Here is a 27155-nt window from a genome sequence, read left to right as displayed (position 1 = left end):
ATTTAAATGGGTCAGATGCTCTCTTTCTGAAAACAGCCAACTGCCTGCAAAGCCGGCGACGTCTCCACCAAGGTGTGAATGCTTGCCATTTGGCAAGAAGGAAGGTGGCAAGCCAGACTGAATGCTGAAGAGGCTGACAGTATAGAGTTAGAGTTTGTACCCGGGGCAAATCTTAGAAGGGGAAATGCAAGAAATTCGCCTGGCTTATACAGTTGAGCACTTTAAAAAAACTGCTAAAAAAACGTTATTTTAACATGGCTGTCTCATAGCTTCATTTTAGTTTAACCCTGATATATGCATTTAATTATCATTATCATTCTTGGTGGCTCAGAAATCCATACTAACCCCTACTCTGCTGTTATTTTTCCAGTTTTCTGCACTACCACCACCCGATCAAAGCACCGTGATGTCCCTACATTGATGATTGAATGCCAGAGGTCCACATGACTGTCATCACTAAGTTCTTCCATGCGAAGCCTGAATACCATAAGGACTGATTGAGATCACTGATGTCAGGTAGATTGCCTAGAGGGGGCTGGTGGTCTCGTGGCCTGGTACCCCTGCAGATTTTGGTTTTTTCTCCAGCCGTCTGGAGTTTTTGTTGTTTTTTCTGCCCTCCCTGGCAGAAGGTGTGAGTGATAGCAAATGATACAGGAAATAGTTATGGAGAAACAAAAGGTGAAGATTTGAGTGATAGCAGACGGTATGGCAAAGAGTTATGGAGAAATGAAGAAGAAAGGTGTGAGTGATAGGAGATGATGTGGGGTTTAGTTAGGAGGAATGAAGAGTGAAGTCATGAGTGATAGCACAAGGTATGGCAAACAGTTATGTAGAAACAAAATTGAATGAAGGAACGAGTGATAGGAGATGTTATAGTAATGAGTTATGGGGAAATGAAGTAAATAGGTGTGAGTGATAGAAAATGATATAGGAAATAGTTATGGAGAAACAAAAGGTGAAGATTTGAGTGATAGCAGGCAAAGAGTTATGGAGAAATGAAGAGGAAAGACGTGAGTGATAGGAGATGATGTGGGGTTTAGTTAGGAGGAATGAAGAGTGAAGTCATGAGTGATAGCACTAGGTATGGCAAACAGTTATGTAGAAACAAAATTGAATGAAGGAACGAGTGATAGGAGATGCTATGGTAATGAGTTATGGAGAAATGATATAGGAAATAGTTATGGAGAAACACAAGGTGAAGATGTGAGTGATAGCAGACGGTATGGCAAAGAGTTATGGAGAATCAGAGAGGAAAGGTGTTAGTGATAACAGATGCAATGGGGATTAGTTAGGAGAAATGAAGAGTGAAGGTGCGAGTGATGGGATATGCTTTGGCCAAGAGTTAAGGAAAAATAAAGAAGAAAGGTGTGAGTGATAACAGATGCTATGGGGATAAGTTAGAAGGAATGAAGAGTAGAGGCGAAAGTAATAGCAGATGATGTGAGGTTTACTTAGGAGAAATGAAGAGTGAAGATGTGAGTGATAGCAGATGCTAAGAAGGTCAGTTATTGAGAAATGAAGAGGGGTAGAGTCAGTGATAGCAGATGCTCTGGCAATCCATTATGGAGACACGGATTGAAGCTGTGAGTGACAGTAGATGATACGGTGATTAGCTTTGGAGAAATGAACAGTGAAGGTGTGAGTGATAGCAGATTCCATGGTCTCTTCTCAAGAGGCCGCTCCCCTTCAATACTTCTTGTCCTCCCTAACAGTGCTGGGAGTAAGTCTCAGGGTTCTTTGGGCTCAGACAACTGTTGTATAATTTGACTCCTACAGTTGAGAAATGTGTAACAGAGAGAGGCCATTGCTGAGAGTGAAATTCTCAGCAGAGACCAATTCAGAAATCAAACAACTGAAACAATGGAAGCGTGGTGTCATGATTTTGTGAAGATTAATACTATCTCTGTACAATTGTACACATTTCATGGAGTGAAATATTTATTTTGATCTGATTCATTTTGAAATTTTCTTAGGCATCACCATGGTGTTTTCATTTGCCAGTCATATGTTGGGAAGTCACCTCAGGACCTGCCGATAGAAGAGGCTTAAGCTTACATCAAGTTTCAGGATATAAAAAACAAATAGAAGAGAAATTGTTGATAATAATTACTTTTTAGGGAAAGAATTATGAGTTATATTAGGACCACTGCTCTTGTTATTTTCTAACTTCTGATTTTCATTTTGGGTTGTTGCTTATCCTGATTTTGACCTTGGCACTGATTTTTTTGACTTTCCTTTGGGTTAACTCCTAATCGCCTGGTCAATTTTATTCTATTCTAGCAAACACACCACCTGCGCTTCAGAAGAGGTCATCCACCTGAAGCTAAGCCTGTTCAGGCCCGGCCAGTACTTGGATTGGAGACCATCTAGGAAAAGCTTGGGTTACTTGGTGAGGTTGGCAGGGGGCACTTACTCTGTGGTCTGAATGTGGATCTCAATGCCCCCGTGTAGGAACGGGGACACTTCAGATGAGATGTAAAACCAAAGTCCTGACTCTCTGTGGTCATAGAAGATTCCTGAGCATTCTTTGTAATGAGTAGGCTGAATCCCAGTGACCTGGCTAAACTGACATCCATGGAATAGTCATTCTGGCCCCCTAATCATCCCCTGTCTCTAATTGGCTAACTATCTCTTACAACTGCAAGACCTAATTGCTTATGTGTGGTGAACATACTGGCACAATAATGGCTATGATCGCATCATCCACGTGGATGCTACACATTAGTGGTGGTTGAAGTGGCTCCCTACTCACTGAAGCACTTTGAGTAGTGAGAAACGTATTGTATAAATGTAAATATTATTATTATTATTATTATTATTATTATTATTATTATTATTATCAGTAGTAGTAGTTGTTGTTGTTGTTGTTGTAGTAGTAGTAGTATCATCATCTTAGGACAGGGGTCCTCAATCCCAGTCCTGGAGAGCCGCAGTGGCTGCAGGTTTTGTTCTGACCTGGTTGCTTACTTAGAAAGCAATTCTTGCCAATAAAGCACTAACAAGCTATGAAATTAAATTAACTCTGCTATGTCAGGTCATTCTCATATCCTAGATTTTCTTTCCATTTATATCATGCAAATGATTTGAAGGCTAAAATGGACGAGTAACTCTCAGTCCTTCACTAAAGTGAAGCAGAAGTGTTACTTTAGCAATAAGTGCTTTTTATTAAGCAACTGGGTTGGAGCAAAAACCTGCAGCCACTGCGGCTCTCCAGGACCGTGATTGAGGACCCCTGTCTTAGGACATAGCCAGTTTTCACAAATTGTGGGGAGGAATAGATCAAGGCAAAGGGATGAAACCGTTTCTAAAGCGTTGAGTGCTTCCAAGAGCACAGTGACCTCACAAATTGTAAAATGGAACACGTTTAGAACCTGCAGGACTCTTCCCAGAGTTGGCCATCAAGCCAAATCTAGTAACCAGGTAAGAAGAACCTTGGTCAGGGAGGTGACCAAGAACCCAAGTGTCACTTTTACAGAGTTTCAGAAGTCCTCTGCTGATTGGGGACAACCTACCAGAAGGACAACCATCTCAGCAGCACTCCGTTGATCAAATGTTTACTGTGGAGTGGCTAGACGTGAGGCACTCCTAAGGAAAAGGCATGAGATGGCAATTAAAGGACACTGAGTACTTGAGGGGAAAGATTCTCTGGTCTGATGTGACAAAAGCTGAACTCTTTGGGCAGAACTGGTGAAGGCCAGGCCTTGCTCATCATCTGCCTAATACCATCCCTACATGGCAGCGTCATTCTATGGGAGTGCTTCTCGGTGGTAGGGACAGGGAGACTGGTCAGAATTGATGAATGCATACAAATACAGAGAAGTCCTCAAATAAAGCCTGCTTCAAAGTACACGCCACCTTAGACTCGGGCATCGGTTCACTTTTCGGCATGACAATGAGCCAACGACAATGTTAGAATGGCTGCAGGTCAAGTCTCTAAGTGTCCTTGAACTCCTCAGTCAAAGTCCAGATTTAAACCCCATAGAACACGTGAGGAGAGACCTGAAGATGGTAGCTTAAAGAGGCTTCCCACCAGATCTAATAGAGCCCGAGAGGACCTGCCAGTAGGAATGGGGTGAAGTGTCCAAATCCAGGTGTGCAAAGCTTGTCAAGACTTACCCCAAGAAGACTTGAAGCTGAAATTACTGACAAAGAGATTTCCACAAAGTGCTAAATGTAAGGGTCTGAATATTTATATGAATGGCAGATTTTACTTTTAAATTTTAATACATTTTTAAACTGTTCTAAAAATATTTCACTTTGTCTTTATGGCTTGTTTAGTGTAGATTGATGAGCAAAAATGGCAAATGTATGCAAATTAAAGTCTACAGTTTGCATAATGTGAGAGGATCAGAATACTTTGTGAATCCACTGCAATATGTAGATTTGCTTTGCGGTTTGTGCCAGAAACAGAAAAAGGACTTTAAGAGGTTCCACACACCCCGTGTCCCATGTTCCCCAATCTGACTTCCAATTGACATACGGTGACAAAGATAAAAATATTATGTTGACTCACACGCAAGGCAAACATTTTATTTGAGAGGCACAGAAAAACGTTATCAGCAATTTATCACAAATGGATTGGCGTTCATGGAGATCATAATAAGAAACAGTTAGGTATTATTGGTGCTTCTCTTAGTAGGTCATGCTCAAAACATTCAATCACTCCTCATACATATCCATCCATTTTTCTAGTCCTCTGACTGAGTTTACGGTCCCGAGGGATTGATCCTAACTCAGCAGCACAGTTCCTATTATTCTGAGATTTCGGTCCCCCCCAAAGGTAAAACATGAAGGTCTGATATTACCTGGAGCCTACAGTAACAGAGCACAGCTATGATGCACAATAAAATCACCGTTGCTAGTATTCCACCGGTGATAACAACAGTTCCAGCTGTCATCCGACCTGATCTCCATCAAACCCTGCAAAACACAAGCAAAAATTCCAATATCACTTGCAATGTAAATGATAAGCGTTTATTTTAAAAATAAATCCTTGTCTGAAGTAAATACCGTACAGAGGCACTTTACAATTACTTATTTAATTTTTTCTTCCATTTGGAGCACAGACAGATCACAGAACGGATAAGGGACAAGGGTCAAACTGGCAGCCTTGACCAATTAGAACAATGTAGCCGAGAACAGGCCATTCAGCCCATCAAAGCTCACCAGTCCTCTCCACTTAAATCCCTGAAAATAACATCAAGTCCTGTTTTGAATTTCCTTAAAGTCTTACTGTCTACTATGCTACGTGGTCACTTATTCCATTTGTCTTTGGCTCTCTGCATAAAGAAAAACGTAATGTTTGCATGAAATTTACCCTTAAGTTTCCACTTGTTCTTCATGAACTAATTTTTAAGTAACAGTTTTGATCCAATGCATGATTTATGATTCCCTTCACAGTTTTAGACACATCACTAAGGTCTCCTCTTCATCTTCTTTTGTTTAAACTGTAAAGGCTCAGCTCTTTTAATCTTTTCTCATAACTCATCCCCTGTAGCCCTGAATCAGCCTAGTTACTCTTCTCTGGACTTCATCCTGTGCTACTATGTCAATTTTGTAAGCCTGGAGCCCAAAACAGCACCCAGTACTCCAGTTGAGGCCTCACCAGGGTGTTATAAAGCTTGAGCTGAACCTCCTGTGACTTGTACTCCACACATCGAGGCGCTATATAACCTGACATTCTGTTAGCCTTCTCAATGGCTTCTGAACACTGTTGGGAAGTCGATAGGATAGAGTCCACTAAGACTCCTAAATCCCACTCGAATTCTCATAATGTGGACTTTTGATTTACTGATCTCCCATTGTGTATTCAAACCTAACATTTTTACTATCTACATGTAATATTTTACATTTACTTCTATCTATCTATCTATCTATCTATCTATCTATCTATCTATCTATCTATCTATCTATCTATCTATCTCTGTTATATAGTGCCTTTCATTATCTATCTATCTATCTATCTCTGTTATATAGTGCCTTTCATTATCTATCTATCTGTCTGTCTGTCTGTCTGTTAAATTTCATCTGCCACAAATCTGCCCAAGCCTGTATGCTATCCAAGTTCCTCCTGTAATAATTCAACAGATTCTCAATTATTTGCCAGTCTACTTAGCTTCGTATCATCTACAGACTTAAATAGCTTGTTATTCATATTCCTATCAAGTCATTTCTATATATTAAAAATAGCAGCAGCACTACCACTGACCCCTTGTGGACACCACTCTTAACATCAGCCAGTTTTGATCAGGTTCCCTGCACCATCATCCAGTGCTTCTTGTGTCTGAGCCAGTTTTGCACAAATCTACACCCTAAACTGCTACTTCTTTTAGTTTGGTGCCCACCCTCTCATGTGGCATCTTATCAAATGTTTTCTGAAAGTCGACATAAATAATTTCATAAGCTCCAGTCTGATTGTATCCTTTTGTTGCCTCATCATAGAATTCCAGCATGTTAGTAAAACGTGACCTCCCTCGTCTGAACCCATGCTGACCGTTCAGAAAAACTCCTGTCCTTGCCACGTGTTGCTCAATCTTATCCTTTATAACTCCTTATATTAATTTTCCTGTGATGCACGTTTAGCTTACTGGCCTGTAGTTGCTTGAATCTGCCCGGTCACACTTTTTACTTTCTCGTATATGAGGTATAGGGAAAGTATGGTAATCGTCCAAAAATTCAACCTTGAGATTTTGATGGATCTTAACGTTTTAGACCTTCCTGAGTGTGATTTACTTTCCCGTAGGAAAAGTATTGTAATCGCCCAAAAATTTGATCTCAAGATTTTGATGAATATCGATGATTTAAGAGTCTGAAAATACCATTTTTGGAATTATGTCTGGGTGTCGTGTCAGTATGTGTGTATGTAAACATGATAACTTGAGTACGCTTTCACTTACTGTAGGTCAACCAAATTTTTCATACAAGTATTAGGGACGAAACATAGATTTCTATCAATTTTTGGGCTATTTCCGCTAGCCGGAAGTGGCACTTTACCATTGATTCATGCAGCTGCAATTTATTCAACTTTACTTTTATAATAATTGTTCAATATATTATTAATTTGATTTGATTTGTTGTTGATGGTTCTTTAATGTACATAATATTCTTCTATATAAAAGCGGTCGGGTGTCGTTCCATCCCGTGAGTGCTACGCAGGCGCGGAGTTTCACACACGCCCCGTCCATTTTGCAATGCACGATGGGATTTGTAGTTTCGTTTTTCCAGGTAAAAGATGATTTTCTACTCCAGACTGTGCGATATCTTCTTCTTCTTTCTTACTATATAAAAGCGGTCGGGACTGTCCTTCCGTCCCGTGAGTGGAAAGCGTAGCGGTATTCCGCTTATTACAGACTTACTACTTGCAGCTTGCGGTACGAAGCGACATGATGTGAGCAGAGTTCTGGTGCTCCCATCGTTCCCTTGCTTTTGTGTGCGATGTGCTGGAAAAATAGACAAAATTATGTCTCTGGAAATAATTAATGTTGATGGAGTACAAATGCCTCACCGCGTAGTAAATATCAGAAGGGTTCAAAAGGGTGACCTCAGTATAGAAAAAAAGTTTAAATTTCATCACAAAAATAACAGAAACTACGAGTATTAAAGTAATACCGCTCAAATGCAGTATAACCAAATTAATGAGTTTGTATAAAATATCAAATTGATCTACATATTGAATTGCCTTAAGAAGTGGTCAACTTAAAAGTTGGTCGCCTTAAAAGGCGGGTCAGCCTAGTAAAAATATAATCACTGTCTTGCGGTTTACTCCTCAAATATCCATCCCCATATCTGAGTATGTGAGAAAGTCAAGGGGAGACCACTCCTGATTTTTATACAATGGGAAAACATTTGCCAATTTCCAGTCCTTCAGAATTTCCCCAGTGCTTAGTGACTTCCTAAACATTTGCATGAAGGGTTTATATCTGTACTCTCTAACCTCCCTAAGAACTCTGTGATAAATATTATCTGGTCCCAGTGATTTCCATCCATCCATTATCCAACCTGCTATATCCTAACTACAGGGTCATGGGGGTCTGGTGGAGCCAATCCCAGCCAACACAGGGCACAAGGCAGGAAACAAACCCCGGGCAGGGCGCCAGCCAACCACAGGGCACAGACACAAACCCACACACCAAGCACACACTAGGGCCAATTTAGAATCACCAATCCACCTAACCTGCATGTCTTTGGATTGTGGGAGGAAACCCACGCAGACACGGGGAGAACATGCAAACTCCACGCAGGGAGGACCCGGGAAACGAATCCCAGTGATTTGTTTTATTTAATTTCAGCCTGAAAGAAATTGTTCACACTAGTCAACAATGGACAGGGTAGGATGTTTATTAAAGGATATGTTTGGTATTTTTCAAGTCAAAGTCAATTTGCCACAGGAGACTGTGTTGTAGAGTGAAACACATATTGTAAATTTTGAAAAATAACTAGCCCACTCTTGTGTATTATAAAGGAGGTGAAAGGTACCTGTGCCCTACTATTAAAAAAAAAGCCTTAAAACTTACCAAATATGTTCATTTTTCAATCCCAAAATAGTGTATTGATCTGTGTCTTGAGATTACATACATATTACAAAACAGAGTATCCATGTTGTTTGAGGAAGAAAAGAAAAAGCCAAAACATTTTTGTGACATTCAAACATTTGAAAAGGACACCGTGCACTTTACTCTGCCATTCTTCTTCCTCCCTTTCTCTTCAGTCCCCAGGGGAGTGAATTAACCTTGTAAAGTCATCACCAAGCACCCTACTGGCATTATTGGATGCTGATGCCCAAACGTTTGGCACTGACACATAGTTCTACCTGCTTCATCCTATATGTGCTTATGCACGCCACCTGGCTCTGTCTCACTCCATTAATTCAGGGTCAGAGTCTTGGCCCCTCTGCTCCGTCAGTTGAGCGAAAATCAGGGTCGACACCCAAGACTCGCCGGTGGCTACATACCCGGGCTAATGGACTTCAGCAGCTACCAGACGCAGCCTAAGTTCTCTCTAAGCGTTTTCGTCTGTGTGCAGCCCCCTATCTCCGCCACCACCGGTGCTCACTGACCTTCTTTTATGTTGGCTTCTCAAGGTAACGCAGAGCTGTCCTTCCTGCCTCACGGTGCTACAGGTCTGCATGGGTTTGGACGTTCTCCCTATGCCATGTCATTGAAATGAGTGAGACAATGAACATTGTTTCCTTTTGTATTGAGTTTTTACTTGAACCATATTTGCTATGACTTATTTCTTTGCATTCACTTCTCATTTACGATTTAAAGCACCTCTGACTAGTTTGTAAATACCCATATCTACTGTCCTGATGTCAGGTGACCTGCAGCCATTTCCCTCCTCCATATTATTTCCTTTTCACTTGAACCATACGGTAATCCACTTTGCTATCACTTATTTCTTTGCTTTCACTTCTCATTTACTTTATAAAGCACCTCATGATGGTGCGCAGGAATGTTTTATAGAACAAGCAGACATGAATCAATGAGTGACAGGAGAGCTACTGTCATATATCAAACCGCTAAAAACCTTGTCAGACTGATGTCCAGTGCAGTGGAGCCATTTAGAGATGATAATAACATTTTCTCTGACAGAAAATTGAATTTGAGAGCTACTAACCAGAAGGTAATGATCTGTGTACAGTAGAGGGAAGTATGATAATGACTGCAGGAGGGTTTCTGGTATATGTTATGCAACACGTCCCATCAGTTTGAGATCACAAGAATCTAACATGTATGTGTCACTGGATTCGTGGATTCCATTATTCTGTGATGAAGGAAAATGACTTTTTATTGCCAGTGTCCTTTTATATTAAGTAAAGAAACATATCAGAGTCCCTTAGTCAAAGAGGTTCCAGGAACAATAGTTGTACAATAACAGTGTGATGTCCTTTGACTGACTGGTTTCATTTTTTAATTGTATCCACAAAGAAAGTAACTATGACGTGCCACTGATGACATTAAACACACGGACATTATTTCTTGTTATGTTACATACTGTGGACTGTAGGGGGTGCTCCAGCCCCTCATGCACTTGACACACGTCCAGCACAAACAAGGCTTTTATTTGGGAAACTCTGCCCTGAAGTGTTTCCCACGGCAATAAAACACAGCACACAGCAGTACTTTGTCTTCTCCTGTCTTTCTCTCTTCCTCTCTGCCTCCACTCCTCCCGGCAAGCTTTGTCCTCCTTCTTTCTGACTGTGGCTCTCAGTGGAGACAGGCAGCTCCTTTTATATTGTCACCAGAAGTATCTCTGGTTTTCTGAAGGCTTGGCCCGGGAGTACTTATGGGTAAGGCTGGAGCCCAATGAAGTAGGGCTCCCCAGTACCCGCAGCACCCCCTGGCATGACCCATGGAACTCAACAGAGCTGAGTACAAGAACTCCAACTTCCATGACGGCCTGTGGGAAACTGGGGGGCTGCCATCTAACAGTCCAAAGGAGACAATGCCCTGTAGATGCTGTATCCCTACATCATTCCATCTTGTGGACATCGTAGCCAGGTAAGGATGCCAGTCATCTTACACAATACACATATACATTGTCATGCATGTATATCTATGGATCACCCTCTGGACTCATCTGAAGCAGGTATTACCACCCTGGGCTGAAGGTTGCACCGCTTGCACTAGCCTTCTCCTCTTCTTTTCCTTCTGTAGCACAGAGAAGACACCTAGTGAGGGTAATCGACTCCATGCCTTCCAGTTTACTGCCTTTAAAGCCTGGTGTTGCCAGAAGGAGGTGTTCAGTTCTGAAGCAACTGCACCACAGAGCGGAGCTCCCCAAATAGCTTATGTGGCATTGCAATTTTTGTTATAGCTATTTATAGTGGCATGCATTGCGGCACCTTTTGCTTTAATTTTTTTGTGACTTTATTAAACGGGGACGATCGAGTTGGCACCCTAACATTTTCCTGTGGGAATCTGCAGTGTCTTATTCAAACTCAACATAAAGTTACTTGCCTATACACACAAACACACTTCACTTATACTATTAAGTTATACAAATTTTAATAACAGCTACAGCAGTTGCAATGCACATACCTGGTAATTATTCAGATTTGTTTATATGAAAATGAACTTAATTAATTCTTTAGATAGATAGATAGATAGATAGATAATGAAAGACACTATATAATAGATAGATAGACAGATAGATAGATAGATTCCATTCCAGTTGAAACTTCCAGATTTGTTCCTTCCTTGCGCCCTGTGCTGGCTGGGATTGACTCCTAAGGACCCCAGTGACCCTGTGTTAGTATATAGCAGGTTGGAAAATGACTGACTGAAACTTCCTAATGGGAACTTGGAAAGTCTGACTTCCCAGTTCAAATGGAATGCGGCAAGTTATGGGTGGAGGATTGTTCAAAGTTGCAATTGTCATACGGCAGAGCAGGGAAGTCGGAAGACATAAATGTGCCATTTGTGAATTCTGCGCATTCATGCTACACAGACAGCCAGCCAGACAGACAGATAGATAGATAGATAGATAGATTTTTATTTGTCCCCAGGGAGAAATTTGGCTTTAGCAAGGGCATTTTAGGGACTTTCATTCCATTGGCCAGTGTTAGCCTTCCCAGTTCATACAAGCTATATGTAGATGGACATATAGTTGTTGTTCATCTGATGAATACTTCATTCAAACACACTTATATAAATATTTTACCACAGTGGTTGCCTGTTCATACCACACTCATTGTATTCAGTACAAAAGCATACCAAGGCAAATATAACATTTATTAGAGTTGTAACGATTAAATCTGCTACACTAAGTTTACACTGAAAAATTATACTGATGATTGCAGGTCAACATCAAACTGCCTTCAACCTCTTCCCACAGTGCGAAAGATGATTTATAATAATAAAGGCGATATTAACTAAACCACACAGATAAAAATGCAACAACAAAAAAACTACAGTATAATTAATACATTTTTACAGCACCCCCACTTCCAATATATACAATGAACACAAAGCATAAAATTATATATCCAAGAATTTTCCCCTCCGTCCTTTCGATGTTTTTTTTTTCCATTTTCCTATTTCCCCATAGTTCAGTTCCTTAGACATGCCAATCCCAGAATAAAACATTTATGGCTCACACTGCTTTCGATCCCTTTCACGGTAACCTCAGCATATCCGGAATCTTCGAGGTGGCCACCCCAGACTGCGATGGACTTGTGGTGCTCCCCGAAAACAAATCTTTCTCCTGGATTCAGATGGGTCATGTCCTTTCCTCCTTTGCCATAAAAACTCGGCCTGTCTTTCCTTTCTTCTCTTCCTACCTTTTCGCGCCCCTATTTAAATATTGCGTCCGTTTCCATGGCACTCCCGGAAATCGCAAATGACAAACCTGTTCCTCCCAAAAGGTCCTCTCTGTCCAACCTGCCTATCTTATCTTCCGTATTTTCAAATGACAACGGGATTTTACATAGAGAGAAGAAGCTAAAAAAGCGTATGCATTTTTTATGTGGCAATGCTACAGAGTACATTTAGTCCACATGGAGAATACACGCCAAACGGGTAATAGCATCAAACCCTGATGTCCCGCTACTGACACTGTGTCGCCATGAGAAGATCACTTCACTTGTCTGTACTCTTTTATAAAAGGCCGCACTTTTCATTCTGCTACCAGGCCTGTTAAGACAGTGGATATAACAGGAATGCAGGCATTCAGCTGCACGAAGCCCCCATTAAAATTCCAAACTAATTTGCTGAACTCTTCGCACGAGGACAAGCCTGTACTGCAGAGACCTCTCTTTGGACTGTTTCAGGCCAGAAGATGCCAAATAGACACCCAAGAGCAAAGAGAAATAATTCAACCAGTGACAACCAGGATGAACAAAATAACGCACCTATGAGAAGTCATGGATTTTGTAACCTGAAGTGACTTTAATTCAATCACAAAAGGTTATACATTTGTTTGAAAACTCTATGGGTGCTGAATGAAACACTGACATGGTCCAAAACATTTGAGAAATTGTATGTAACGTTTGTTTTTATTTGCTAATCCGAAAGCTTGGATGGTAGAAGTTTTGCACTGCAATCCAGTATGGGCAAGACTGGATGAGAAAAGCCATTTTGTGGCAGAAATACTTACAAAAGGGTAGCGGCCATTTAAAGGACAAAATAGAAAAGTAGGAAATGATGAAAATGATAAACAAGGCACATTGACAAATGCACAGAGCTTGTAAATGAGTCATTGAACTAAGTCATTTTTGATGCCACAAGCAAAACATTTAAAACAAAACATATAAAGTGAGGAGAAACACGGTACACAAATGGAAAGACAGCACAAAACAACGTAAAGAGGAATTGTGCTCTGCAGGTTACAGTTAGTTGCTCTAAGCTTGGGAATTCCTGTTGTAGACAACAGAAACGTTGGAGGTCCCTTGATCACTCAATTTGAGAAACATTTGGTCTTCCGGAGCTCACCAAAGTGTAAATTAAGGCATTTCTCTCTTATTGTTGGCAGATTAGCTGACTGATTGCTTTTATAATGATCAATAATGAAACCGTCAATACTTTAAATGAAAAACAGCCTCCCCCAATACACTTCCTTTAAATGATTTGCTTTTATTTTAATTAAAAGAGTGATCTTCACTTGCATAACTCAGGCCCAAGAATTAACTCTGGGCCAATGGATCACTCAGATTTATTTAGAAATTATTTTTGCCGATTTAATAAAAGCTCTAGTTTTCGATATCAGATAGTTCTTTATTTTTCTTATGACTGTATTTAGATGAGTTTTTTTACAGTTTGTTAAATAAGTCACATGTTAGTCATTCAAGCTTGGGGATTACTTTATGGGTTTGGGGAAAGAAGTAATTAACGGCAAAGACTAAGAGCGTTACACCACCACTAGCACATGTTCCACTTACTTCCTTAAAGAGCAGGAGAAAAATCTAGAAAACAACTTGTAATGAATTGGACTTGAAATACTGAAATGGACCCATTGCTACCGCTCTCCTTCTTAAACTGATAGGCCAATATCGCCCCCTGGTTTACAGTACAGTGGTACCTCTGGTCACAACTGTAATTCGTTCCAAAACTCTGGATGTGACCCGATTTGCTCGCGGCCCAAACGTAATTTCCCCATAAGATTGTATGTAAATACAATTAATCCATTCCAGACCATACAAACCGTATGTAAATATATATTTTTAAGCACAAAAATAGTTAATTAAAGCACAGAATGCACAGTGTAATAGTAAACTAAATGTAAAAACATTGAACAACAGAGATAATTAACATTGTAAGAGTTTGCGCTAGACTCTTACGAACCGCTCGCTGTAAACACTTTTTTTTATGAGTTTTAAGCACAGGGGAAAAAAAGTAAATGCCACTTCTCTTGTGAAACTTTTCAAACCATCCTCTACTGGCCTTAAATTCCTCACCTTCGCCTCTCAAAGAAGAATTTTTTTTCAGCAAATCGCCATGAATCTTCCTGGTTTTCTCGCATATGATTGCCTCGCTTACGCTATCACCTGCAAGTTGCTTCTCTTTCAACCACACTAGCAACAGTTTTTCCACCTCTTCCAGCACTTGAGGCCTCTGCTTGGTTAACATTGTAACTCCTTTTGCAACATCAGCTGCTTTGTTAGGCCCTGTATACGCAAACAAAAGAAAATGGGAAACGGAGAATGGGAGATCATTGGTGCGTACAAACGCGCGTCGGGAAACTGGCCGCCAGTGTTTTTGTTTGCCACCAGAGTGTGTGGTCGTGAACAGATGCAAAATTTTGGCAAACTTTTTGGTCGTAACCCGATTTGTATGTGCTCGGGAAAACGTCCGTGACCAGAGGTGCTACTGTATATGTAGAAAAAAGTTATGAGGCAATTTCAGCAAAGCCAGGAAAAAATATATCTCTCTATTATAAAAGGAAATCCTGAGACAAGACATTCTCTGAGATAATTTCAAGTCCCGTGAGAGAAGACTTTTTGGAAAGATATTTTTTCAAGTCCTGCCCTACTCTCAAACATTAACAACCATGCCCACAGACCAAACACCTCTCATTCATGTGAATTCAATTGTCAGACACACTTCCTGTGCTCTCAGCTTTTATACATTTTGACATTTTCTACATTTAAATTTGTTTATTATTGTTTAAAGAACCTTTTCTGGACAATATTTTTTAGACATACAGTCTCAATGTGGTCCTTTTCTCTGCAATAATTTTATACGTTCAAGATGACACGTCAACAGCTAAGCGAAGAAGAAAGGGCTGCACGTCAAAAAGAGGTCCAAAAGCATTGGAGAGAAAACAATAAAAAAAAAAAATAATAATAATCTAAGTGCAAATTCGAAAAATAAGGAAAGTTATAGTCAGCCTGACATGGAATCAAATTTCAATGCGATATTGACTAATAGTTAATCCCAAATGTTGTTTTTACTGAAGTGTAATAATAAAAGTGTAAGTTTAAGTATCTGCATGTTAATTTCAAAGCCAAACAGAATGAAAACTTATAAATCAACGTATACCTCTAACGCAACATGAAACATAATTTTCTTTCAGTTTATTATGTGACTATCGCGTAGGGCCCGTCGGGGGGTCGGTGAGCGAAGCAAGCAGGGGGCAGAGCCCCCTAGTTTAAAAAAAGAAAGACACAGAGATGGAAACAGCAATGACCTATTTACATCCCCAACATTCAATATCCCCCTGTGTGTGCAAATAAAAATAAAATGTATAGAAATAAACACCTAAGCTCCTCCAGAAGTTCACACAATAGTCCACAGTTCAAGTTATCTTATTATAAAGGGTGGATGAATTGTAGAAGCCAGCCAACAAAAGAACCTAAATATTTAAAATGGTTCCACAGTCAGTACAGCGCAAAAAAGGACTTTAACGATCTCTCCGGAGTCTGCTGGTTGTAACAAAGAGCAATGCAGGAGTCACCTCGCTGGAGATGAACGCTGGCCTTTGCCTATTTAGACAGGTCTTTCTGGCCATAGATCTTTTTACATGACCAATGCAAATGCTGATTTGTTTACGTTAGTTTTCTCATATTTTTTCCTCTGATTGCTGTCTTTCTTCTCCTTTTGAAAAAAATGACATGATTTATGTAAATTACTTCTAAAACCGGATATCCAGTTTTCAGGGGTGGTGCTCTCAATCCCCTTTCTATTCCCAAAACAGCATGTATGGGCTACTTTCTTTGCTCACATAAGCACACCGGACAGACAACTGGTAAACACATAACATTTTCTACATGGCAGTGCAACAGACTGACATCACTGCCAACACTTGATCACAAACCCCACCCCATCCAGCAATTGTGATATTTATGGTGCATTTGACTCAAACTTAGAACTCATAATTTCCAACCTCTACCTTAGTAATTGGAACAAAACCATGTTCTAAACTTAGAATTTCTACTTGCAAACTCTGGCCTGGTCGCTCAAGTCTGAGTTTGTCCGATTTCAGATTATGACATCAATCATTAATCTAAAATGGCAATGAACCGTGAACAGTAAGTGCTGTAACACTTCCTAGAAGAATTTATTTTAAATAAACCACCTCAACCCATTGTACTGAATATTGAGAATAGAAATGTCAATATTATCAGAATGAACAATAGCAGACTAAATAATGTTAGCTTGATATGTGCTACTGTTTTTCATACATTGCAATCAATTGTTGTTTTGTGCAGTTTTTTAATTGCAGCTTCCAAGCAGAAACAGTACTATTTTACGGTACAATGCCAAGAGCATAAAAATCTTTTTTAGATATGACAAAGTACGTCTTGCATATTTCTTGTACTTCGGTTTCTTTTTCGATCTGCACTGTAGAAGAATTAAGTAGTTAATGCCAGCCAAACACCTGTTCTCATGAGGACATCTATGTGTACTTATCTACAGGGGACATCTATCTATCTATCTATCTATCTATCTATCTATCTATCTATCTATCTATCTATCTATCTATCTATCTATCTCTGTTATATAGTGCCTTTCATTATCTATCTATCTATCTATCTATCTATCTATCTATCTATTTGCGCAGAAGTCACAAATGGCGTGTTTATGACTTCTGACTTACCAGCTCCACCGTATGTTGATTGAAGGATTGAACAATCTTCCACCTGTTTGAACTGGAATGCCCCCATAAATTGAATTTTTTACACAGAAAGTTAGGAGAGACTCACCAATCCTAACCTCAAAATTTCAAGATGGCAGCACAGTGCATCAACAATAAATGAAGGCTGTAGTATTATCCTATTTATTGTTTCTGTTTATTTGTGCCTCATTAAATCAGTACAAACTGATATCTGTTATGTCTGGTTGCCTAAAATACTACATAATGTGCTGATATCAACTGGTATTGCTAACAATGACTTAATGGCCTACCAGGCTAGTGAGGAAACCTCGCTTCCCCCACCGAATGAAATAATAAAAATAAAAAACTAGTTAACACTTAAAAGTTATTTTTGAAAGGATGAGAACAGCATTTTGGTGACAATAAATCATTTATTTTATAAAGATTCCATGTGTCCATATTTGTATCTTGCCAGGGTTTTTGATAAGATTTTCCCCAGTAGTGGGCATTTTGGAACTCTTTATCCATAACAAAGGCAGTTTATAAACACAGAAATGAAACAATACTCCATACTAATAAAATACATAAAAATGTTTGCATATGCAGTTTGGCACAGTCATTAAAGCTTTCAGCTTCAAACGCTGAGGATGTGGGTTCAAATCCTGCCACTAACACTGTGTGACCCTGGGCAAGTCACTTCACCCACCTGTATTCCAATTGGAAAAAGAAAACAAATGAAAGCAATTGTATCTCAAATGTTGTAAGTCATTTTGGATAAAGGCATCTGCCAAATAAATAAACGTAAATGTTTTTAAAAGATCAGATTCCTAGCTCAATTCACAACATTAAAATACAAATGTATTCAATGTGCACACAAAGGACATAAAACAAGGATTTAAACCGCAGCCAGGGGAGAAACCCTGGGTGAAATACAGCAGTGGATAAATTTAAAGACATCAATTAAACTAACATGAAGGTCTTAGGATTAAATCAGGAGAAACATAACAGCAAGAGCAGGCCCAGACCAGGATTTGAACCTGGGACTTTGGGGCCAAGTCAGCAGCACTTAACAGGGACACCACAAGAACAGCAGACTCACAACCAAACTGGCTTGTATAGGAACACTGAGACAAGTGCACATGGGAGGAATTTCCATCTTGCCTTAATTGCTATTGGTGGTGTAACCGCTGACCCATTAAGAAATGTAATGAAGCAAATACTCTGTTTACTTTAGCCTTCATTTTCCAGAGTTGCCAGGGTGAGCCTTACTGTGTTTGAATTAATAAGGTAAGACTTCATCCCTACTGTGTGTACTGAGCAAACTCCTCAATTACAATACCTAGGGATTAAAAGAAGATAATTAGATAGGACCACGTTCTTGTTCCGGTAATTTAGTTTCTATTTGCTCCATTTCAGTATTTGAATGCTGGTCTGATTAATGAAGTATGATAGCAGATTAAATTTCATTTTCTAAGTCATTATTAATTATTTCTGAAAAAAATAACCCTTTGCTGTGTTCTTCATGGTATGCTTTTGTATTGGGATACACTGTATGGCCAAAGTCATGTGGACGCCCCTCCAAATGATTGAGTTCCGCTGTTTCATTGTTAACAGGTGCAGCAAATCAGCACACAGTGTTGGGGTCTGCTGAAGAGCTCAGTGACTTCAAATGTACCACTGTCATAGGATGCCACCTTTGTCACAAGCCAGTACGTCATATTTCTGCTCTGCTAGATCTGCCCCAGTCAACTCATAAGTGCTACTATTGTGAAGTGGAAGCGTCAACGAGCAACAACAGTTCAGCCATGAAGGTGTGGTAGACCAATGAAACTAGCAAACTGCCTCTGAAAGCAACATCAACAGACGAACTGTGCAGCAGGAGCTTCATGAAATGGGTTTCCATGGCCGAGCAGCTGCACACAAGCCTAAGATCCTCATATGCAATGCCAAGTGTTGGTTGGAGTGGTGTGAAGCAAATATCCATTGAACTCTGGAGCAGTGGAAATGTATTCTCGGGGGTGAATGATGAATCACACAAAAATGAAGGCTCAAGTCTCATTACTTAACAATACCATATGTCTGTTAGGGCAGCTGTTGAGGATTTTTCACATTACTTTGTTAAATTTCCTATTAATGAATTGCAGTAATTGCTTTTGACTTGCCATTACTGAGTCGTTTCCATTTTCTCTAACTTCCCTCTGTCTGTGGTGGCACTCATTCTGCCCGAGGGCAGATGCATCATTACATGACCTATTTCGAGACGTCTTGTCAACATTTGCTTATGAAATGATCCTTTGCAGACTGCAGCTGACCTAGCAGCATTGGAACTTCGACCTAAAACCACCCTTTATATATTGTAGAAGATCAGTCCGACTACAGACAGACACCAGGACACACAGAAGTCCAAACACTCGTTTATTTTACTTCTCTGCACAGTACAGTGCACCAATCACCACAATACTCAGCTCAGTCCTTTCACTTCTCTTTACTTTCTTTTCTCTTTTCTTGTGCCGCCTCCCGTCCTCTGCCATCCGACTCCGGCTCACTGTGTATTGTCCACTGGCCCCTTATATAAGGCACCCGGAAGTGCGCCAGGTGCCACTTCAGGCAGCACTTCAGAAACAGCTGCAACGCCCCCGGGCTGTGTCCAACTCCATTTCCCATGAAGTCCTGCGTGAGTCCGAGGCAAAACTGCCACAAAGGGCGGCTGTCATTTAGTTTTCCAGGCCCATCCATAGCAATATATATATATATATATATATATATATACAGTGGTACCTCAGTATACGTCCACTTTGGAATAAGTCCAACTTGGTGTGTGTCCTGTTTGGATGTGAAAAATTTTGCTTAGCATACGACCTTTATTTGGAATACGACTCACGTGCTAGAACACCGCGCTGTAACAAAAGGCGCTATATAGGCACCTGACCCGACACAGAAGGACACAGAGGCACGTATAAAACCAACACAAACTTCATTTTTCTTCACCCGTGGGCGCACTTCTTCCCCGTGACCCACAGGCAATACACCGTCCCAAGCACTATTTCACCTCACAGCAACAACCTTTCCTTTAACCACCACTCCTCCTCAAGCTTAGTCCTTCTCCTCCCGACTCTGGCTCCTTGAGTGGTGGAGGCTGGCCCGTTTTATACCCCACCCGGAAGTGTTGCAGGTGCTTGACCACCTGGTCCTAATTGCACCTCCGGGTGGGGTTGAAGATTCGTCCAGCCAGGCTGCTGAGTCCATGCAGCTCCCCCTAGCGGCCATCCGAGCCCCCAACCAGACTGTGGAGGACTCCATCTCTCAAGGAGCCCTACGGGTGGTTGAGGAATCACCATCAGCCAGGGAGGCTTCCACCAAGCGTCCCGGCGGAGGTACTGGACTGCCCATGGTGGCTCCCCCGGAACATAAGCAGCAGGGGCGTCCCTGCCGGGCATGGGACCCAGCTGTCCTTCACAGTGCGCTACTCTTGTTTTCTTCCCTCGAGACAAAGCCACGACTGCCCACGAGCGTCAGTACGCCAGTTGCTAGCATTCAGTGAATAACCCGCGCTATAACTCTCTGTGAATTTTCACGTGATTTTGTGTTTTTTCGCGTAATTTGAATTGATTGCTGAAAAGTATGAAGGTGGCATGCGTATCCGGGACATGGCTGCTGCATACCGTATGCCGAGAACGACGGTATCTATGATTGTGAAAAACAAAGATGTTATTAAAAAGTAAAGTGAGGTTAAATTTTCATTTATTTCATTTAATTGCTTTTGTATTTATGTATTTTAGTATTAAGCAGTGTTTAAATTATTTTATACAACTCCATCAATGTATAATATGCCAATAACAATAGGATTTTTTATCATTGGAATGGATTCATTATTTTCCCTTTATTTCTTATGGGAAAAAAATGTTTGGTATACGTCCTGTTTGGTATAAGTCAAAGGATCTGGAATGGATTAAGGACGTATACTGAGGTACCACTGTATATATACATTTACGCTTTTCTTTTCACGTTATATATTTTTAATTGCTGTGTAGTGCCCTGGGCTCCTAGGTGGAACTGTGCATAATAATAATAATTATTTATATAGCGCCTTTCCCATGCTCAAGGCACGTACAAAATATAAGATAGAACAGCAGGGTATACAGTATATAGCATTATACAAACCAGATAAATAAATAAAGAAGATTAAGACAGCAAATTTGGAGAAAAAGCCTAACAGACAACACGACTGATGGCCCAGCACACACACACTCAGGTTACATGAGCATCTTGACAGAGAGGTAAACTGAGAGAAGGGTGATAAAGTCAAGTAGAGCTAAAAGCCTTCCTGAACAGATAAGTTTTAAGTTGTTTTTTAAAAGAATTCATGGAGTCAGCTGACCTGATTAATTTCGGTAGGTCATTTCAGTGTCTGGGCACTCGCTATACAGCTGAAGGCCCTGCTGTCACCCATGGAGTGTAGATTAGTGTGGGGCACAACAAGATTACCAGAATCAGAGGACCTTAGTGAGCGGACAGGCACATAGTGATGGAGAAGGTCACTGATGTAGTTTGGCGTGAGGTTATTTAAGGCTTTGTAGGTTATTAGTAGGATTTTATATTTGATTCTGTAAGACGCAGGGAGCCAGTGAAGACGGAGCAGGATGAGTGTGATTTGCTCACTGCTGCTGGTTCGAGTAAGGACTCTTGCAGCTCCAAAGCTGGAGCTGTGATATAAGATTAGAAGGGGCACCTGCCAGTAGGGAGTTACAATAATTGATGCGGGATCTGATAAAAGCAGGGACAAGTTTCTCAGCGTTAGAGAAGAAGAGGAAGGAGCGAACACGGGATATGTTACGGAGGTGAAAGTAAGAAAGTTTCTTGATGTGATTTATGTGGGCGGAATAAGAGAGGGAGGAATCCAAAATGACAAAAATTTACAGTAGAGGCAGGTCTGGTGCATAATAAGAATGCGCTGAACTGAATTTATAATGAATGAATGAATTATAATGTTCTTCCATCAGATAAGATTATGTTGAATTTCCCTTCAAAGATCAATAATCTTGTCTTATTTCTTATTTCTATTTTATCATCAATTTAAATCCACAGAAAATATGCCTTTAGGAATCTGAATATTGTAGGTGCCAGAGAGGAAAGACAGGCATCCTGGTTGGTATAAAAGGAAGGATTCATACCTGGCTAGGAGGCTGTAATGGAAGGACCTTGTGAACAGGCATGCAGGGAGCAGTTCATTCCACCAAACAATAGGTGGCAGTGTTCTTCAAGGCTAAACCCACTAAGTAGCACACAGACCAAGCGTGTGAAAGACCCAGACCCTGTCCCTCAGGACATCAACACAATAGCAATTCTCGATGTTGTATGCTGAATGTAAAGAGACTTTCATGTATTGCAGCATTTACATTTACTTGACACAATTATTTTCTTTCCTCTCTGCACTCGATTGCTTCCACTCTTGGTTTTTCTTTTATTTGTCAGACCCACAAAACGACAAGCAACAAGAACGTTTTTTCAGTCTGCAGTTAAGTCAATAATACCTCAAGTTCACATTTGCTGAAGTTTCATTCCTTCTCTACTGTCGTGGCTTGCTGTGAAGATGTCACCCATGGACATGACCAAATCTGAATGATGATTACATAATGAATATTAAAAAAAAAAGGAGGTTTAAGACGTTCATGGTTACTGGTTTAAGATGACGGGGATCGGCTTAAAGTTTGTGTACGAGCACATACGGTCGTTTTCAGTTAATTTGAAATTTGTAAAGGAACGTGAGTGGCATTGGTGTACATACGGTTTGTATAAATCTGATTTTTTTTTTTGTGCATAAGAAGCATTATTTTTATGGAATCTAAACAAGGTTTTATACGTGAGACCCCCTGGACTGTAAGACACAAGTGATGGTCCAATCCCCGATACTGACTCCAGATGCGACTCCGCATGGCTCTTTTCACCTGTCAGTTCCGCAAATTTAGAAACCCTTTCATAATCACCTTGTCATTTACAAGTCACTTTGGATAAAGACGTTATCTTTAAAAATATAAAGGATTTCTTTCCACAGCATTACCATCGCAGTGTGCGTGACTTCACAAACAAGTAGAGACACTGTCATGGGGGATAATCGAGAAGCAGTGAATCACTTCAGCCAGGAGCAGCCACCGCAGGCCCTTCTGTAAAAGTCATATGCATCATTCAAAAAGTGTAAAGTTCACGGTCTTAGCCGCAGTTTTATGTTCAATATGCTGCTGTGCAATAAGTAAGAAAGAGAACTTTGAATATTAAAATGCCTCGAGAGCGGACACATTAGACTTAAATTGAAAAATTAAAAAAACGTTTTATTTGATAGTACTTATGAAATGCTGAATTGAAATTTCAAACAAACGTGTTGTGAGAAGCACAATGCAAACTAAGGACATTAAAAAAAACAGGAAAAGGAGCTGAGAAATGTAAAGAAACCAGACAAATAGTCAAGAAATGAACACACAGTCAGTGCACTTAAAAAACAAAATTTGAATGTTAAATGTCAGTGAAAACTGTTAGGTCAAAAGACAGTCAAATCGCAGGAGTTGAATCTAACAAAACTGCACAGCCATCTTAGAGGTGGGATAAAAATCACATAATACCCCTCCATGTCAAATGACCAGCAACAAGGATAGTAGCTGGTAAACAATATGACAGCAGTCATGCACGCTGTAATAATCACTATATAATAAAATACTAAGGTCTGTGTGTCCAGGTCAATTTGGCTTTGGTGATGCAACGGAAGAGGAAGTGTGAGGAAGGAGTAAAGGTTTATGAGACATGCCTTCAAAGACGACAAATAGAAAAGCGAACCAGAGGTGAGAAAGGTGATGATGACTGAGTCTGAGAGGCAGAATTTACAAGAACACACTCGAGAGATGAAGTGCCAGTGAAGAGACGTTCACACACACATGAATACTGAGGAAAGGTACTGAAGGTACACGTAGGGCAAGAGATAGCAAGTCATTTGAAATTATTCTATAACTGGGTATAACTTGCTAAAGAGGCTGGCTGTTCACAGAGCTCTGTGTCCAAGCACATTAATAGAGAGGCGAAGGGTCGGACAAGATGTGGTAGAAAAAATGTGTACAAGCAATAGGGATAACCACACCATGGAGAGGATTGTAAAACAAAACCCATTCAAACTGTGGGGGAGATTCACTAAGAGTGGACTGCAGCTGGAGTCAGTGCTTCAAGAACCACCAGGCACAGACGTATGCAAGACATGGGTTTCAGCTGTCGCATTGCTTGTGTCAAGCCACTCTTGAACAAGAGACAGCATCAGAAGCGTCTCGACTGGACTGTTGCTGAGTGGTCCAAAGTTATGTTCTCTGATGAAAGTAAATTTTGCATTTCCTTTGGAAATCAAGGTCCCAGAGTCTGGAGGAAGAGAGGAGAGGCACAGAATCCATGTTGCTTGAGGTCCAGTGTAAAGTTTCCTCAGTCAGTGATGGTTTGGGGTGCCATGTCATCTGCTGGTGTTGGTCCATTGTGTTTTCTGAGGTCCAACGTCAACGCAGCCGTCTACCAGGAAGTTTTAGAGCACTTCATGCTTCCTGCTGCTGACGAACTTTATGGAGATGCAGATTTCATTTTCCAGCAGGACCTGGCACCTGCACACAGTGCCAAAGCTACCAGTACCTGTTTTAAGGACCATGGTATCCCTGTTCTTGATTGGCCAGCAAACTCGCCTGACCTTAACCCCATAGAAAATCTATAGGGTATTGTGAAGAGGAAGATGCAATACGCCAGACCCAACAATTCAGAAGAGCTGAAGGCCACAATCAGAGCAACATGGGCTCTCATAACACCTGAGCAGTGCCACAGACTGATCGACTCCATGCCATGCCACATTGCTGCAGTAATCCAGGCCAAAGGAGCCCCAACTAAATACTGAGTGCTGTACAGGCTCATACTTTTCATGTTCATACCTTTCAGTTGGCCAACATTTCTAAAAATCCTTTTTTTGCATTGGTCTTAATTTATATTCTAATTTTCTGAGATACTGAATTTGAGACTTTCATTAGTTGTCAGTTATTATCATCAAAATTAAAAGAAATCAACATTTGCAATACATCAGTCTGTGTGTAATGAATGAATCTAAAATACAAGTTTCACTTTTTGAATGGAATTACTGAAATAAATCAACTTTGTCATGATATTCTCATTTTATGACCAGCACCTGTATACTGTACAAAAATTATTGTGACAAGGTCAAAATTTCGACTTTGACTTTTTACCAAATTTACACATTTCATGCATCCCTGAACACAAATCATCTTCTAACACGGAGTGATGTCTCTGTGTCAGGATGACATAATACGTAAAAAAATGAATCATTCAATCCAAATGGAACTCTGTGCTTTCTTTCTTACTGTAAAATGCAAGGAGCCTGTTGATGTCAAGCAAAATTTCACCAGTAGGTTTGGTTCTACAGAGATAAAAAATGTATGCTTTTTAATTCACATTGTTTTAAAATGTTTTATTGCTAATATGTGCTGAGCCCATTGGATTTTTTTTATTGAAGGATTACCTATGAAACGCTCTTTAAAAATTGACGTTCGCTGGCAAATAACAAATGCATTGTTGCTTTAACTAGGTGTTTTTCTTTAGAAAAGCCAGGATGTTAATTTTTTATTTTATCGATATCTTAAAATTTACTAAACAAAGTAAATATCTGCTTACAATGCCTCAAGGGTGCACATTCATTTGAGTGTACTTAGTGGTGCAGGATGTATCTGCCTGTCACAGTGTCTGATTACAGCCTTCCATCTCAAGCAATGTTTCCTGTAGAGAGTTGTAATTCTCAAGTGCCAAGTGCCAAGAACCTGTGAATTATGCACCCGCACACAATAAACAAATCAAATATTCCTAATTTTAAACCGTATTGCTCTAAAGGAACATTCACCTTGTCTGTGGCTTTTTTATACGGAGACCCCCTTGTTAATAATAGGAATGATCCAACGATTCACTTTCAAATTTGCAGCAAAATGCAGACATTCACTTTGCAACATATTTAAGCAACGAGTGAAATTCACACCACTGACACAAGAAACAAGGTGTTTAGTGCTCCTCTAGGACAGGGCCATCTTAACAGCATTATAGGCCCGCCCCTACCTACACAACCACTCAGTAAGTCACAACATACACAGATTAGCATGGGGCCAAGTGCCCAGAATGCCATGCGTTAAGACAGCCGTGCTCTAGGAGGGTTTTTCTGCACTAATTCCACTTGCCTTTACTTGTCAATTAGTAATGAAATAAATTAGTCCAAAAAAGAACAAAAAACAATCTTTTTCTGTTGCATGTCGGCATTTTGTTAAGTTTTGAGGTGTTTGTTCTGGTAGTATGATGTCTGTTTTGCCAAAAAGTAATCCAACAAGTAACTCTTAACTCCTGAAGCAAAAGAAAGAATGTAAAAAAGAAAGGTTTCGTTTTCAATCCAATATGTGGGTGCTTGAAACAGTGTGGGGGCAACTTTTAAATAAGATGACTCACAGATGCAAAACGACTGATGATATGGTAGCAACAGTGCACGGCAACCAACCACAATATGGCTGAACCCATGCCGAAACACAAAATAGCACCGTAAAGCAAATGAATAAGAAGCTAACTCAAAGACATTATTGCTATAAGGAAAGAATACGTCCCCAGTTCCTTCGACAGCTCCTCCTGGTGACACCCATGGCACCCAACAGGGCTGAGAAATCGAACTCGAAGTTCCAGGATGCCCTGTGGGAATAATATACTTCCGGGCTGAAGAAAATCTCAGTTCTTCATTAGACCCGGAAGTGCCAGCCAGTCACGTGGTCAAAGACTATTGAAAGGACTGATGGGAACCCAGCAGGCGAGCCAGAGTTGGGTGGAAGTGGACAGAGCTTGCTGGGAGGTGTGGAAGAGAGATTTGAATATTATTTTGTGTATTTATTTATTATGAAGGAGGAGCTTTGGGCACTGTACAAGACGGCATTGGCATTTGGTGTTTTAAAGATGTTTTGTCAGTGTCTATGTGTCGGATTACACGCTGGTATAGATCCATCTAGTGTTACAAGGTGTACCAGAGACCTAAATCCTCGTTATTTCATCAGAATCATGGTACAGACTTGCTCAAT

At 40.4% G+C, this 27155-nt stretch overlaps 1 protein-coding gene across 2 annotated transcripts in view; it reads right to left on the bottom strand.

Moving 5' to 3' along the window:
• The window catches only part of LOC120536321 (protein FAM163A-like), a 117180-nt gene that overhangs the window by 5287 nt on the left and 84738 nt on the right, over positions 1-27155 (bottom strand). For both annotated transcript variants that reach the window (XM_039764645.1, XM_039764646.1), the window contains exon 2: positions 4806-4920. In XM_039764645.1, coding sequence (XP_039620579.1) covers positions 4806-4898 — 93 coding nt within the window. In that variant the 5' untranslated portion in view covers positions 4899-4920. The remainder of the gene's footprint in view (positions 1-4805; positions 4921-27155) is intronic.

Source organism: Polypterus senegalus, chromosome 10 (assembly GCF_016835505.1).
Source record: "Polypterus senegalus isolate Bchr_013 chromosome 10, ASM1683550v1, whole genome shotgun sequence".
In the NCBI taxonomy this organism is placed as follows: Eukaryota; Metazoa; Chordata; class Cladistia; order Polypteriformes; family Polypteridae; genus Polypterus; species Polypterus senegalus.
Note: the sequence above shows the minus strand (reverse complement) of the source record. Positions and strands in the feature narration are given on the sequence as shown.